Source organism: Ptychodera flava, chromosome 16 (assembly GCF_041260155.1).
Source record: "Ptychodera flava strain L36383 chromosome 16, AS_Pfla_20210202, whole genome shotgun sequence".
Taxonomy (NCBI): domain Eukaryota; kingdom Metazoa; phylum Hemichordata; class Enteropneusta; family Ptychoderidae; genus Ptychodera; species Ptychodera flava.
Window position 1 is genome coordinate 21073457 of NC_091943.1, and position 17302 is coordinate 21090758.

General features: G+C 36.6%; 2 protein-coding genes across 2 annotated transcripts in view; one reads left to right on the forward strand and one right to left on the reverse strand.

Moving 5' to 3' along the window:
* Positions 1-1861: 1861 nt before the first annotated feature.
* LOC139114262 (cilia- and flagella-associated protein 157-like) lies at positions 1862-17279 on the reverse strand. The gene is made up of 8 exons (XM_070675855.1): positions 16775-17279; positions 14938-15209; positions 6603-6756; positions 5608-5875; positions 5164-5445; positions 4374-4585; positions 3634-3829; positions 1862-3098 (listed from the first exon to the last, which is right to left on the reverse strand). The coding sequence occupies exons 1-8, from the start codon at positions 16939-16941 to the stop codon at positions 2961-2963; spliced, it is 1689 nt and encodes a 562-aa protein (XP_070531956.1). The 5' UTR covers positions 16942-17279; the 3' UTR covers positions 1862-2960.
* Positions 9433-17302, forward strand: part of LOC139114265 (estradiol 17-beta-dehydrogenase 8-like) — an 84563-nt gene continuing 76693 nt past the window's right edge. The window contains exon 1 of the mRNA XM_070675858.1: positions 9433-9436. The gene's annotated coding sequence lies outside the window, so the exon portion shown is untranslated. The remainder of the gene's footprint in view (positions 9437-17302) is intronic.

Below are 17302 nucleotides of genomic sequence, written 5' to 3' on the forward strand. Positions count from 1 at the left end.
TATGAGTTACATATGCGACATGTTCTATATTTCAGACTTCTCGGCTAAAAGTGGCATTTGAACTTTGACATGCACATTCCCAAACCCGATTTTAAAACAATCACGCTTCTCATCCGGTTTACATAAAGACCAGTATCAGTATAACTTGATGCTTTTTTAACCACTTTTGGTATTCTTGTTAGTTGCAATTTCTTGTTGTACTCCCTAAAACATGTCGAAACACTCATTTTGCTAGTAAACACGGCGTCGAGTGAAATGCACTGTTATTGTTTACATTTGAATTCTAGTCCGGACCAGAATTCACTTGTCAACGATAACAATGCAGTCTATGCATGTACAATCTGAGGTAACAAGCTGGATACTGTGTATCTCATGCTTTGGGGAGTAGAACAAGAAACTGTCATTGCTATCATGGTTTTCTTCTAGAGGGTCAATGTTGCCATTCAAATAAAAAAAACATCAAAAGGTAGAGCTACTGTGTTGGGCGCTGCACCCAACACAGTGTATTTTGCTCAAAAATCACTTTTTTGCACATATTCATTAAACTTTAATTAATTTGTTTACCTAAGATTAAAATATTGATTGGGTTCACCTTTTAGCTTGTCAAGCAGTCGTAAGTTGGATGATAAAAGAAATGTTCATTTATGCAAACGTATGCAAATCACCCGATTTTCTGGCTTCTCTTTTCTCTTAATATCAAGATTTTCAATGAATTTAACTCCAGTCTGGCAGGGTCAAATTTTCTGAAATTTTCACATTATGTTCTTTACAGGGTATATAACAAATAGGCTATTTTGTTTGGCGATAAAGTTCTTACATTTTGAATAAGAGGCATTGAAATTTGCTATTCATGTTTTTAATCACTTTCTTGGAGCGTCAGTCTTTCAACCCATGCCATTTTAGAATGAGGATGGAAAATGCAAAATAAAAGTAGTCGTTTTTTCTACATACACTCTTCTTTCAAATGACATATCACATATCATAAATAGTGTCAACTTTTTTACTTATATTAATTTTTATCATTATTACCAAAATTAAGGGTTTTTTACCACAAATATACACCCCTTCATCCTGCCAGTAAATTAATGCTACCACAGTAAACTTTAGAATCTCTGCTTTTTGAAAATATATGGTATGAGGGGGTTTCCTTTTCATCTTTTTAATGAGAAATATAGCTTTGAAAAAACTGTTGGCAACATGCAGCTCCAGTAAAAAAAATCACAATCAAGTGATGGCATTGTTTATATATTCTTAGTATTCTTCTAAAGCTCCGAAGTAATTTTGTGAAATCAACAGAGTCCACGAGAAACTGCCGGTAGCTTTGTCTGATCTATCCTGGAGTTAAAGAAATTAACAAAGCTAAGTACTTGTAGCGTGGGGTTATTTCAGAGGGGGTACAACAGCCGGTTGGAGCAGACCTTAATAAGTTTGAAATATTTGCATAATGGCATACTGACGAAGCTTTAACTGTGGAAAAATTTTGTGCCAGGCTGGACAAAATCTACCAGCCATGCTTGGTATGAGAATTAATTGACTAAGTTAGATCAGTAAAAATCAAAGATCATAAACAGATGAAAGGCCAAGAAAGCAATAAATCAAGGACTGATCAACCAAGAGCAGAATGACTTTGGTGTTGCTAAGCAACAGTCTGCCCAAGTCATTGCCACAATTGCTCTCGTTCATTACCTTTGGGTTACTTTTGAGTTCGGAGGTTAATTACGTGTCGCCAGATCAGAAAAGTCCTCTTTCCAGGATGCGTTCATTTGCATTTGATATATTTCCTTCATCCTAGTTTATTCTCCCATGCAGTCTGTAATGGGTGCAATTCACTCATCCAAGAAACAACACAGAAATATCATCATTTCACAGAAAAATATTTCTCTTTATTGTCTCACACAGTCAACAGCATGTTAAATACAGCGAGAGTGTAAAAAATTGACACCGTTCTTTCATGTTTTATACATTACACAATACACTACTTGCAGAATCATACTGTTCAAAAACAGGTATGACAGCTAAGATGACATGACAGCATGTGTGATACATGGATGGTAAAAAGTTTAATATTACTTGAAAATAGTCGTACAAAAAAATTTCACGGGTAACATTATTTACATTTGCATCTCACTTTGGTTCAACGTAGGAAAGGGGTTGGAAACACCAACGAAGGAACAAAAGATATTGAGGGCATAATCTCTTCACGACATCGGCGTAAACTGAGTGTTTTCTTTATTGGAAGTAGCAAAATATGAATGCACAGGTACACTTACGCGGATAAGAATATGAGGGTATTATGAAAAACTGCATATGATGCGCAAGGACATTGGTGCAGCATATCACCCAACGCCAGGTAGAGGGCGATGTGTGACACTAATGTCCCTGTGCATCCTTTACAGTATTTTTCTAATAACCTTACTATTATACATCTTACATTTGTGACTGGGACGTCAAATGGGCCAAGCATTGACCATTTCATGCAATGTCAACAATTGTTCTTCTAATTTATAGCAAGTATGGAACATTATCTTGTACACCCTTCTGGATAGTTCGTGAACTATACGTACAGAGTGAGACATCGTGACAATCATTCAATGGGTCCTGTATTGAAAACCATTCAACAGTGAATGAACAGATGCAGCTGCAGAATGCACTGCACACAGGGTGTGGCTGGCGTTTCCTGGAAACTGTACATGTTACAGAACAGGCATCCAGCTTTTCACTGCAGGCAAAATTCTGTTGTTGATGATAGATGTATAATAACATCTTTTATTTCAAAGCAAATAATTATAATAATATTCAATCTTTCTGAATGAAACCAACATGATGTTAATGATTCTGAAGCACCACCGCAGAACACTTCGTGGTTACATGGGCGTTATTGGAACACAGCAGAAAACTGAAGGGAAGAAGTTCAAAGTGTTGATGTCACCCACAGTCAAAAAAACACTGCCCTCTCTCGATCAGTGGGCTGAAACTTTCTTTCCTGTTGCCTTGACTGGTCCAAGCTGAGGTCTCTCTTTGAGGGAAAACTCCTGCACAAGTGTGGCACGTGTATCTGTAGGTACCTGAGACAGTAACTGATCAGCGTAAAACACGGTCTGTGGAAAAAATGGAAGGAAAAAATTTAGAAAGTGTATAAACATTACAAAGTTCCGATTACATGCTGAATTCTCAACCATATGGGTAGTTTCCTTCTTGTGAGAGTGCTAGCGTATAAAAAAAGGAGACAATGCTTTTTGAAACATAGTTTCTGCCAATGAGAAAAAATATTTGGAACTTTTTCCTAAGAAACTAAAAGGATCACATAAAAGATTTTAGCACTGGCTATATAGACTACCCCTGGGATAACGTGTTTTAGCCATTTGTCTGACATCACATGAATACTTTTTGCACACTGTACAAAAATTTTTTGCATTTGGCAGAAACCCTCAGGTAATTTAAACCAACGAGAAATCAGAGCATTAAACCTGGAGGTCATATCTCTGTGACTGAATTGGAAATCAAACAAAACTATCAGAAAAACATCACACATTGTGAAAAATAATGATCTTGTGATACACAGAGAGGTTAATATCCACAATGGAAGGAAGACTGACTTGCTCTAGATAGGATGTTTTTAACAGATCAACTGACCTTTGGTCCACTGGTAGTCTGTATGCCAACGGACCGTGTCTTCACCCCACGTAGTCGGTTAAGCCTACTGGTGGGCGACAGAGCTCTCTGGGTCTGCGTGCTCAGCGCGGTGTTCTTGGGTCTGGGTACAAGTCCAAGGTCTCCCAGCTTATAATGTGGTCCAGATGCCCTTGCTATGGGTGACAGTGGCACTTGTCTGTTGAGAGATGGGACCATATACACTATTAGTACCAGTACCTTGTTCACAGAGTGAGAAATCCAAGACTTGAAGTGCTCTGGACTGTACACAACAGGTTTCAACGATAGCAATATTTTATTGTAATAAGAACTGATTCTCATAGACACTGATAGGGCAGTGCTGCTAACTTCGAATCCTTCTTGTGTTTTGATCTTTTAACACAGAACTGTTGGTTCAGACAGAGCATGCACATCATGAATGCATCACATTTTGAATGTTGACTGACTCTGTCAATCCTAATTTTTTTCTGATGACTCCACTGAAAATTTGTTGTTTGACTATATGCTCCACATTTTCCCAGCTCAGTACAGTATGACTCCATTGTTTTCAGAAGTCTGTTAGGAACCGTACAGCACAGATTTCAATCAGCTTTTCATGATGCACTAATGGATCAATCATTTCTTTTCCCAGAATTGAAATTCTTCTGGGCACATTAACACTGTACAGTATCAAAACCAATGAAACACACATACAGGGATACATATAGATATGTTTCACTCACCCTCTCCTCAGGCCTTTCCCACTTCCAGGCAAAGGACTGGCACTTTTCCGGTAGGAAGGTTTGGCTTCCTTGGCAAACTCCATTGGTGCCGGTCCAACACCTATGGCAGCGGCACTGTTCAGTATTACAAGAAGGTTTTCCAGCATTCCATCCCTGGCGGATATCTCATCAAAATCAGAATCATCAGAATCCACCTCATCTTTGTTCTTTGTCTGTAAAGATTCCAACGTTTTTAAAAAATCAGAAAAAGACGCAGATTTCACAAGCTATTCAGTGTTTAGATTCTGCTGCCTTATGGTATCTTTACCATCTAACAGTAACACTAAACAAATACTGACTTTCTAAGACCATGGAGGTAGTAGAGAGCTACATGTACTACCTCCATGGTCAGACAAAGTTTTTCCCTGTGAAAGTCGATTTTTTTCTCTGTATTCAATCTGAAGTGAAATTGGATAAATGTATGCAATATGGTGAGTTTTATAATCCTGAAGCTTATGCAGATTGTCTCTTAATTTTCTATGAAGATTTAATGTACCTTTGCATACCATCAAATTTAATGCCATGTAATTGAGGATTTTCTAAATATCACAAAAGCTACGACTACATAAACACGCATGCAGGTATTTTACATGTTTATTGCTCACAACGTAGAAATATATATTCTGTACACAGTGTATAGTATTCATAACGCGGATATGCACACAGCAGCCGATGAAATCTTGATTTTCATATGCAAATGGGGCAATAGAAAATCCATATAATTACTACTTAGAAGAAAATCTTGACTTACCGTTAGGATGACCTTCAATGACCCGGCAGCTTCCATGAGTATTTTGTCCAATTTCCTCTTCTCCTTCGCCAGGCCATCCCTCTCCATGGTAGTCTTCTCCAGCATCTCCTGGAGAGTTTCATTCTCATACCCTACTTTCTGCAGCTCCTCCCGGACGGAATCCGCCTGTTGCCGCAGCAACATGGACTCTGCATCCAACTCCTGATACTCCTGGTCCCTCATTTCGTACTCTGCCAGTAGGGCTTCCTGCTGTTTGGCTTTATCTGTCAGCATTCTGATCACCTAGTGGGTAAACACATATAATGTAGAGATTTCAAAATATGGTTTTAAATGAACACTCAAAAGTGATATATCCGAAAAAGAATTGTAAAAGTTTGAGAGTCTGAATATCTGTCCCCGAGGCACGTTCTACTTTTAGCAGAAAAGTTACTCTGAGATTTGTACCTTCTGATTGCTGTGGTTCTTCTTGGCCAACTCTTTCTCATTCGTCTCCAGCATGTCTATCTGCTGTTTCATCTTCTTCTCCTTGGCCCTGAGGTCATCATTCTCCTGGATCAGCTCTTGCGTCTTGTCTGACATCTTGGCCAGCTGAGCGTTGATGCTCACGTTCTCTCGTATCGTCCTCTTGGTGGTGTCGGCCATCTGCTTATTTGAGACTTTGCGAAACTCGGCGGCAACTTGGTTCACTCGTTGAACCATTTCTTTTTTCAGCCTGTAGCATAAAAGAAACTTGAGTAATTCCACTTTTGTGCGAGACAACGTATCCATGTTCAGTGTGTTTTTATTTTAACCCTTTCACCACAGGGGTTTGCCCAATTGTTATCGATGGTCATCTCGATGGTGAGTGTCAGTCGATCAAAAAGAAATCAATTCTATGAAAGTTGAAACATTGTCTGGCTGGAGGTCGCCGCAGTCAACAACACCCCCAGATCAACACAAACAACATTCGCGAATAATGTGTTCTTGACAGTTAGCGGGATGTGTGCAGTCATGTTGTGTAGCTTTGACTCCACGGGACCTCCTTCCAGACAATGTTTCAACTCATGTAGAGTTGATTTCTGTTGTTATTGGCTGATATCACGCCTAGATGATAATTACAGTTACCTGACAGTGCAGCCAATGTCTAAAATTTAAGCAGTATGTCCAGTTCCTGTTTTGTCAATGGTTCAACGCAAACCACCGTATCTGCATATTCAATATCAATTTTTTGTCAGACAAAAATATTAAAACTAACAAAATTCAAACTTATACATCGCAAAGAACTCATTTGTGGCATTCCCAGAACTTGTGCAATTGAACTTTGAACCTCCCAATGTATTAGTGAACTGTGACCTATGAATAATACTGGTACATATCTACAGATGAGAACTCTGACTAGTATTTCCCATGAATCTTAGTTTTATTCTGTCTGCAAAGCACACAATTAAAAGCTCGCTCACCTGTCTTTGTCAACAACAGCTTTCCTTTCCAGAGAATAAATCACATCCTTGTGGTCATTCTTTTGAAGTTCTAGCTCTTCTTCAATCTGTGCAAACTTGTGCATCAGATCTTCTTTCTGAACTTTGAACTCTTCCAGGGAAGACAGTTTACCACCTGGATGAAAAAAATTCAATTCAGAAGAATCATGAATAGCTGATAGTAATTCTGTAAATTTCTTGAAAGTCATGAAGCTTGATTGATTATACCTGATATGACTGAGATCAGATGCAGAAATTAGAGTTTAGGGTGTTAATTGTCTAACCTCTACTCTTTACATGACATGAGCCTGTACATCTGTTAAACTTCACCCTTTGATCAGGCCATTTCTTGTGTTAGCCAAAGTATTTATGTGAACAAGTGAACTCTGTAGAAGAGGCTTTGAATGGTAAATAGACAACTCGCTGTTGAATGACAGTTCAGTGAATTAAGTAGTGTATATAAGAGAGGACAGAGACTGCCTCTTTAATAAACTTCTATAAAAATACTGTCAATGACGCTGTACCTTCTCTAATGTGTGGCCAGGTCAGGTAATTGGTTGTTGGCATGGAGTTGTTGGTAAATAGTTGATGATGTAGGGGCATGAGGTGGGATATGGACCCAAAGAACCCAAAAGATGATTAAATACATCAATCAAAAAAATTCTAAGCTACAGTATAAACTGCCTAAAGATAGTTCAATGTGGAAAAAAGTTAAACAATTCAGAAATAATAATTAACAGTCCAAAATAGTAATGATCTCGACGCACTTCCTTACTGACCTGAGTGCATGTGAAATACACAACCTGGCATCTGTAAATTAAATGTATACCAAGTGATCATTTCCAGTCACTTTTAACTGTTTTTAATGGATTTTCCAAAGAGTCCTGTGGAAATGATGAAAAACGCTTATCTGGTCTTGTGTTTGTATAACCTCATGGCTGATAATTGTCATAGTATTGAAAAAAAAATTGAAAGTGAAGAAATTACTGTTTTTAATAGGCATATTTTCCTTGAAATACATGACCGTGTAAAGAATATATGCTAAAAGTGTTCAAGAGTAAATTTCTTTTCAAAAAATAATTTAATTTGTGACCAAAGGATTTTTATTCTTTGAGTTTAAAATTCAAACATTGCGAATTTGTTCAATCATCTTGTGCAGTGCAAAATTTATAAAATGACTGAAAAAAAAAATTGGCAGAATTACAGTCTTTGTGATGTAAAATTATGGGTTGACATCACGATAACTGTTAATCTGTTTGAAGTACTAATATACTATAATTTAAAAAAGAAAAATTCATGCAGAAACGGTAAAATATATTGTCAGCAATGTAGTGTTAATTTTGACTTTACATCAAAATATGCCTTTGCTGGATACCAAATATATAGGGCGAAATATCAGCCATGTTCAGCAAAATCCACACAACAGCATTGATCCTTTTCTAATTTGATTTGATTTGCTTATGTTATCCTTGTATGACAGTCAGTACATTTACAATATGGAACTTGAACACAACACAGTGAATAAGTATGCTGTAAATGAAATGGTGTGGCTGCATCCACATGCAGCAATAGGAGTGCCTTTGTCTCTCACCCCTCATTTCCAACCTGTCCCATCCCTGAAAAAATAGTTTGGTCTTATATTTATAATGTTAATAATTTCTGTATTTGTTAAATGTGCGCATCTCAAAAACTTTTGATCATAAACATTTTCATTGTTTTTTATAGCTGACCAATCAGTTAACCTGTTTATTTTGAATATTTGCGCATTTTTCCTCAGTATTTCACATTTTCTGAATACCTTCTTATTCAGTTTGTCATTTTCTAAAATTAAATGCTCCATTGTGTGGTCAAGCTTTCCACAAGCATCAAATGTGGTACTTCATATAGGAGGGTCTGCCTCTAGAGGGCGGGCATCATGAACACTCCTGTGTTTGTTGGTTAATTACTCCACGTAAACTTCTGATTGTACTGTAAACATTGAACATGGCCGACGTCCGATTTTCCTGTCTAAAACTTTCATCATTTTCGTTCATATGACTCTGAAACTCCAGGAAACGATTGGGAAGAAAGGGTTATCTTGAAATATTGAGGTACTCGCCGATATTTTGCAAAATTAAATGAGAAAAAATGCAAGGAAAATGCCGACAGGCTTACACAATGACAGTTTTCAGACTCGGAGGCATATGATCATCTCTGCAGTTTATGCAACAGGCCCAGATCATATGGGGGCCCGTTCTGGTCAAAATTACGTTTTATAAATTTTAGTATGTTAGAATTAATTTTATGTAGACTGGAATTAATTTACTAGCACCTCGAATTAATTGTATCTTTCTTTTAATTAATTTTTATATGATTTAATTAATTTTGTGTAGTCATACCGAATTAATTTTATGTGTTCCAATTAATTATTTTTGCTTATCTTTGCTGTAATTAATTTTATGTAGTCTAGAATTAATTTTGCTAACATTTCAAATTATTTATATGTTTTTTATGTGCCGGAATTAATTTTATGTAGTCTAGATTTAATATATTAATTCCTTTAATTAATTTTGGGTTCAAAATGTTTTCACGTGCTGCAATTAATTGAATGTGTGCTAGAATTAATTTCTACTAGTGTCTTGAATTAATTTTGTGTTCGGTCGAAATAATTATGTGTTCGCTCGAATTAATTATGTCTTTGAGCAAATTAATTTTATGTGTTCGCTCGAATTAATTTTATGTGTTTGCTCGAATTAATTATATGTGTTTGCTCGAATTATTTTCGGCCGATCCCACAGTCCTTTGCGCACGGCTTTCTTAAATCAATATGGCGGCTCCCGACTGGAGTGGCTTATTCAGGCGTTCGAACCGTGATCTGTGAAAATGGAAATCAATACAATAAAGTGATCACAAAACTTTTGTAGTGTCTCCTGTCTGAGGGATCGTGTATGTGATTGCCCATAGCTGTGCTCTCCCTGGCCTTTCGAAATTGTTAGTAAATTTACGAATTGGGTTCAAAAAATATTAGTAAGCAGAAATTATGTTATTCTGAACCCACCAACTTTCAACAAGCACTTCTGGTACTCAATAGATGATTTTAAGAGGATAGAAATGATGAATGATTTCATTATAGACAAAAGAAAATGAAAAATCCCTTTTTAGTTTTTTGACAATGAACACTCATATTTTGATACGCATTTTCAAAAGATTTATTGAATAACACAGTACATCATGGGTCATGAATGCTTGTAACATTGAAATTTCTTCCTTGTCTCGCAGCTCAATAAAGTGTGTAATTTTGGTCAACGGCCAATGAATGTTATTCAATTACTCTATCTTTATTACACAACATAACATGTTCAAGTATATTGTGACACAAATCATAACTCCCTTTGTGTGTGTACTCAGTGGTTGATGATTATATATATTAATTTATGAAGCGGTCATTAATATTATCAAATATTATCAGTGTTTGAACAAGTTTTAGATGCTAGAAAATCTGTCCCCTGTTTTTCATATTTGGAAAGCTCTGTTACTTTGAAAGTATGCATGTCATCCATAGGTACTAGGTGGTGCCTCTATATAGCTGCAGTCATTATGCCATGTTCATCTCTAAAAGTCTTTTTAAACAACCACTGATCAGAACATCTGGCAGTCTGTGGTTTCGCACAAATTTTGTCTCATCTCAATCAAACTTAAGTACGCAAACTGAGACTGGTGATCCTGCTAATGTTTTTTAGAGACAGTTACACTTTTAAAACGCTGCAGATGATCGTCATTTATTTTTTTTGTCTGGATAAACTTTTTGGTCATGGGACTGTGCACAGCATTTTCTCTGGATCATAGAAAACTATCAGTATTCATAACATTTGCTGAGACAGTTTTTTGTAAAATATTTTGAAGGAAACCTATTAAAATTGGCAAGCTGACTGAAAAATTCAATTTGCAGATCGTCAAATGACAAATCTATGACATCTAAGATTTCCGGCTCGCTTCCACCTCCATGCACAGACAAACACTTTGCAGTACATGTTCAACCATGCGCGGTCCGGACTGCAGTTCTGCTGTAGTTCGACTGTCTTTCAGGCTGACTGTTCTTGATCTCTTCTAGCTCAGCGGTTTCATTGTTTCGTATTTTTTTCATATCAGTTGCCGTTTTTATGCCCAACTTTCTTTCCCAACTGGATACTATCAATCCAAAGTATTTGTAACTGCCCGCTTCCCTCGATCCGCTTCAACAGTCCATTCGGAAAGTTGACAGCATGTGAGTGTTTGGGTGTCTCGAAACTACCGTAATGGGGTGGTAATGCATGACACACCACTATGAGATTACAAGACCCGGGGATCTTGAAACCTTTTCGCGCATGCTCATGTTATCACAGGTCAAAGTCCAAAGCCAGCTATCACCATGTGTCGATGCGCCGATGATAGGGGCAGCGTAGGTTTTGAAAGACGAGATATGACAGTATTTCCCCGGAATTCACAATCTTGACCGAAAATCAGGCTTCAAAAATAACAAAATCGTTCGTAAATGGCCGATCGGCTTCATTTTTTTTCGTAAATTTTCATTTTTGTTCGTAATTTACGAAAGTTACGAGCGACAGCGAGAGCACAGCCCATAGAGCGAAGCCTGACCAATTTGTGTTTACGTCAGACGTGAACGTTCACCCTTTCTATCGGGCTTTGCCAATCATCGTGTACTGAAGTGTAGTGCAGTGGTGTACCGTAAGCGTACGCAGCAATCGAAAATGAAATCTGCCGAACAGATATCTACGAATATGAAAACCAATAAAGAACTTATAATAACAATGACCACCAGGAAATGTCTCCAAGCTTGATTACTGTCAAATGTCCCTAATTACAAATATAGCATTCGGCAGTTTCACCTCTATCTGTATATGTAATACAGATAGACACAGGCGCTTAAAACTGTCGCTACGCGAAGCCGGCCTGTATACCGGAGGAGAAAACAGGCCGGCTTCGCGTATAGCGACAGTTTCTCTGTGTCTATCTGTAAAATATATACAGATAGAGGTGAAACTGCCGAATGCTATACTTGTAATTAGGGACATTTCACAGTAATCAAGCTTGGAGACATTTCCTGGTGGTCATTGTTAAGTTCTTTATTGGTTTTCATATTTGTAGATATCTGTTCAGCAGATTTCATTTTCGCCTTGAATGCTGCGTACGCTTACACTGTACAATGCACTACACTACAGTACACGATGATTGGCAAAGCCCGATAGAAAGGGTGAAAACACAAAATTGGTTGGGTTTGGCTCTATGGGCAATCACATACAAGATCCCTCAGACAGGAGACACCACAAAAGTTTTTGTGATCAGTTTATTGATATCCATTTTTACAGATCACGGTTCGAGCGCGCGCCTGAATAATACCACTCCGGGTCGGGAGCCGCCATATTGATTTAAGAAAGTGTGCGCAAAGGACTGTGGGATCGGCCGAAAATAATTCGAGCAAACACATATAATTAATTCGAGCAAACACATAAAATTAATTCGAGCGAACACATATAATTAATTCGCACAAACACACAATTAATTCGAGCGTACACACACATAATTACTTAGACCGAACACAAAATTAATTCAAGACACTGGTAGAAATTAATTCTAGCAAACATTCAACTTGCAGCACGTGAAAACATTTTGAACCCAAAATTAATTGAAGGAATTAATATATCAAATCTAGACTACATAAAATTAATTCCGGCACATAAAATAAATAATTTGAAATGTTAGCAAAATTAATTCTAGACTACATAAATTAATTACAGCAAAGATAAGCAGAAATAATTAATTGGAACACATAAAATTAATTCGGTATGACTACACAATATTAATTAAAGCATATAAAAATTAATTAAAAGAAAGATACAATTAATTCGAGGTGCTAGTAAATTAATTCCAATCTACATAAAATCATTCTAACATACTAAAATTAATAAAACATAATTTTGACCAGAACGGGCCCTCATACAGATCACGTGAGGCCATGAGGGGATATCCACGCAACTCAGTACCAAACACTAGCGCTCACAGAGTGAGCAAACACAAAGTGAGTACCCCTAACGTCAGCTCAGTAGTCTGTAATAGATTGTAGTCAACTAAGAAACCTTGGAGAAAGGCTTAACACTGTGGCAATGCCGCTAAGTCCCTTTTGATTTTTGTCATAGCTCAAAATCGTTCTCCCACACCTCAACCTGAGCCATGAACACCCCCACCAGTTTATGATATGACCAATCACAATGGCATGACGTCAACGGATCTTGACAGACGGAAGTCTTGACAGACGGAAGTTCTTGACAGCAGCATATTGGTTTTCAACTCTAATACCTTCTCTGTCTATAAATAGACACGAGAAGGTAATAACACAAGAGCGATACATCATGCATTTATAGTCCAGTCTCATCAATATCTGATATCTTTATCGTATCTCATGATTTTTTTTATTTTCCTTCGCTTTGTGTTCAATGCTCATATCAGGAAACCATAGAAGCTGTGCATGGGGAACATAGGAATGACATCACAACTTGTTTACCCCTCTGGGTGCCAAAGTCATTTTTGTCACATCTATAACATATAGTCCCAGACAATGTTTTTTTAGATCCAGACAATTATTTTTTCAGATTTTCCCAAAATTTTGATCCAAAACTGTAGCCACTGAAAGTGATGTCCATTTGGTCCAAAATTATCAAACGAATTACATAAATTTCATAAACATAGGGCCATTGTCCCTGAAGCTACTATAGACATGGATACAAAATTAAGTATTTCCTGACTGTATGAAATTATCTCACTAAGGTCATCCTAGGGACATGTAAACCAAATATTAAAGCTGTCTGACCAGCAGTTTTGAAAAAACAAGCGGCTCAACAGTTGACAGAGCTCTGCTGTGTTATGTAGAGAATAACCTTTTGTGACACATGTATTGATGAAGAAGGTGGATATCTTTGATAGCTCATTTCAGGATGGCCTGACCAAAAATGGAAAAAATTCCGTAAAAATACAGATTTGCATATTTCATCAGACTATATTAGTCTATAACAGCAAATAAACGAGAGTTAATTACATTCTAATTAAAGTAAACAAGACTTGCTTAAATCAAGATTTACGTCATAAAAAAACAGCATATCTGTCAGGTTATAAAGAATCTTGAGCTGGTTATCTTTTAATATCAGTATTTTCATCCTATTAACCAAGCACATTTTAACTTTCAAATTAACATTGTAAGTAAGTTCTGTTGAATAAGTTGAGACTGTACGTACTCAGAGAAGCACACTGAAAAGACAAATGTTTGAAACTTAAGAAGTTCAAGGTCATCAAAAGCATTATAAGGAATCATGTTACACTTTCATTGCACTGTTTCACAGATTGCATAACTGCTATAAATAGCACATGAGGAACTTACAGCCCAGCTTTACCATAAAAACCCTATCACTTTGACCACTCTTTTAATTGACCACTATTTTTTTCCTCAAAAAGTAATCTTATTTTATCCTTACCAAGTCAACCATAAATCGAAATCAGAACTTTCTCTATCTCTATTTATTTGACCACCCTATCATGACAAACTATTATGACCAATTTCTTTAGGATAACATAAATAGTGGTTCAGAATATATCAAAGTTGGGATTCAGGAAAGTTGCCTTTACATGTTTTAATCCTCAATTCACTATGAACTGTCAAAAAAAGTTGAACTTTCTGATAATTCCACACTATAATTATTTTGGCTTTGATGATTTCCTAATTAATTCAATTATTTAAAATCATATTCATTATTTTTTCTGGGTGAATTGATAGGGTTTATACAGTACAAGAATTACATACAATGTAAGTCAAACTTTGACCAAAAATGATAAAAAAATTCCTTAAAAATACACATTTGCATATTTCATCAAAATTTGAACAAATCTAAGTTGGGTTATCCCTAGGGACCTGTATACCAAATAACAAAGCTGTCTGACCAGCGGTTATGAAGAAGAAGATTTTTTATCAAAAACACCTTTTTTGGCATTAATTTGCCTATTTTCAACAATATCAAAAATTGAAAAAAATAGTTTCTCAAAATCATATTTTCATCTACACAACAAATATCAAATCAGTAAGTACTGCGGTTCTCAAAATATTTGAGTGGACGGACGCCTCACAAACGGACATACATAATACATACATACATACAGACTGACGACGGACGCCGGACGGATACCCATCCCAATAGCTTCTATAGACTATAGTCTATAGTAGCTAAAAATTAGTCAAATTTAACTAAAATTTTGGTGGGAAAATTATAGCACTCAAAGGGTATAAAGAACTCACCTAAAATCATATTTTCAGATGTGAGTTGATCTTTGGTTTCCTGGTATTCCAAACGAAATTGTGTGAGCTGAGATTCGTAGGCATCCTTCTCTGCATCTTTGGCTTGTTGGAGACCAACCAATCGGTCATTCAAATCAGCAATTTCGTCTCCTCGCTGCTCAAGCTGCTTTTTCAGAAATGTCACAATTTCTTTCTTGTCGTGGGACATCTGGTCATACTGGGATTTGAATTCTCCATTTTTCACTTCTAGTTCATCACACTTCTTTTGATACCTAAAATACACATACATTTGAATGGTAAAATTGCATAAACGTTAATATCGACCATTTTACTTTTGAAGTTTAATGTTTTGTTTCCAGCAAACATTCTGTGAAACTTTAAATAGTACAAGCACTAATAGCTGTGTCTTTTTCGAATTTTTCCATAAGACTGTTTTAAATCAAATCCATTGCCAAGGATTGAATTAGTGACGTTTTCAATGAAAATATGGCTTCATAAGAGGAATTCCAAACATCTCCATGAAAATTGGATGGTATTGTTTTTGGTAAGCAAAAAGAAACCGCTGATGAGGCTATAAGGGTTGTAAAAGTGTGCGTGTCACTCTATCTTACATGGCATCGAGTTACAACACTTTCTACAACCGATTTGATATGGAAGTTGAACTTTCAATGGTCTCATCTGTGCTTTGAAGGATGTGGTGTATTCCTAACACACATGCCCATATCAATTGCTGCTCCATATTGAGAACTCCAAATACCCTGGTAGTACCAAAATGTCTATTTGAAAACTGATATTGGGCAGCTGTCTGTACATTTTACCAATTCAGTAACAAATTGTTATGGACTTCGATGTATATGATTATAGCACGGTCCCTCCACAAAGGAGGGACCGTGATTATAGTTTTCACTGAATGTCACTTTTTTCAAAAAGTGTATGTACATGTATGCTCACTCGTGTTTGCTTACCATCACACTGATCTAAAAGCATTCTATACATGAGAACAACAAAAATCAATAGGAGAAGGTGGTTAGAAGTGTTTAAAACTGGGGATTTTTACTGAATTGTCCATTTTTTATTGAAAAACATGAAAAGTGTAACACGATGAAAGAAAATAACCAAACAAAGGTTGAACTAACATTTATTCAGTAAAGTCGTCATTTAATGAATTACTTGCCTTCCCTGTCTTATATTTCATGTTTTATTGCTAATTTTTTTAAATTATTACTTTTTTTAAACCATACTGTATCCACAGACGATAGTACATAGTAGTGTAAAAAAGTTATTATATTGTATCTTGAAATCATATACACTAAGAAATATGTCAAGACATTTTAGTATTGATCTATGTCAGAGAAAAATTAAAACAATATAACACTTTTAATGCTACACAATGTGTAATCATTTATTTACAAAGCAAGTAACTTAAGTAATCATTATTATCTAGCCCAGGGGCTCTTTTAATAAAAGTTTTATTGTCTAAAAATATCAGCACGAGAACAAATGTATATCACCTGTCAAACTTTCAACCTAACTGCCTCCAAAAATGATACTACCAAACTGTTATTAGCAGTATTTAGTACAGAAGACGAAGGTATAAATGCCACTAACACGTTCTCAATAATGTATTGAAAATTGTGTCTACAGTCGCGGTTTAATACAATTACGTGAAGTCATGTGTAAGAGCCGTTTCATAGAAAGGAAATGAAAAACCTCTCCCATGATAAGAGTATGGCGTAATAAAGCACAACCGCTCTGTAAATGGTGAAGAAAGCTGTGGAAAGCGTACTATCTCAACAATGTTTACAAACGCTCCATTTGCAAACACCCAAAGTCTTACCTCGATAGCCTCCCTTCCAAGTCACGGATTTGAATTAGGAAAAACTCTTTACTCAGCTCCGAGAGGCTCTCATTTGATGGTGCTGAGGACGATCGTGCAGATTTTTTTCCACTCTTCTTTCCGCTTTTCTTTCCCTTCTTCTTCCCTCCCTTCTTTTTTGGTGGCATCTTGACTGGCTACTTTCCCACCAGAGGCAGGTGAGCGATAATCACAAATGGCGATGTACGTAAACCTCCTTCTAAACTTCCGCGAAAATCGCGACAGGCACGCCGATTTTACGGCGGCGAACCTCTAGAAAGGTCCAATGAATCTCTTAGAATGATTCTACAAAGTAAAACTTAGAAAATATCTCAGTTTTGGTCTGGAATGGTCACATTTTCGGAATACGCCACAGTGTCCTTCATCGACCGACGACCTGATTTTGTCGTCAAGGTGTGACGTCACTCAAATAGAAACAAGCTATCGTTTGAATGGTGCTTCTTTCCTCCACTTGCATTGGAGGAATGAAGGCACAAATTCGGCGACTGC

Bases quoted from the DNA above. Each gene is read 5' to 3' on its own strand.
- LOC139114262 (XM_070675855.1), bottom strand. From the start codon at position 16,941: ATGCCACCAAAAAAGAAGGGAGGGAAGAAGAAGGGAAAGAAAAGCGGA. The intron at 15,210-16,774 runs GTAAGACTTTGG...TGTGTATTTTAG, and splicing joins TTGGAAGGGAGGCTATCGAG to GTATCAAAAGAAGTGTGATG. The intron at 6,757-14,937 runs GTGAGTTCTTTA...TTTTTCATCCAG, and splicing joins ATCTGAAAATATGATTTTAG to GTGGTAAACTGTCTTCCCTG.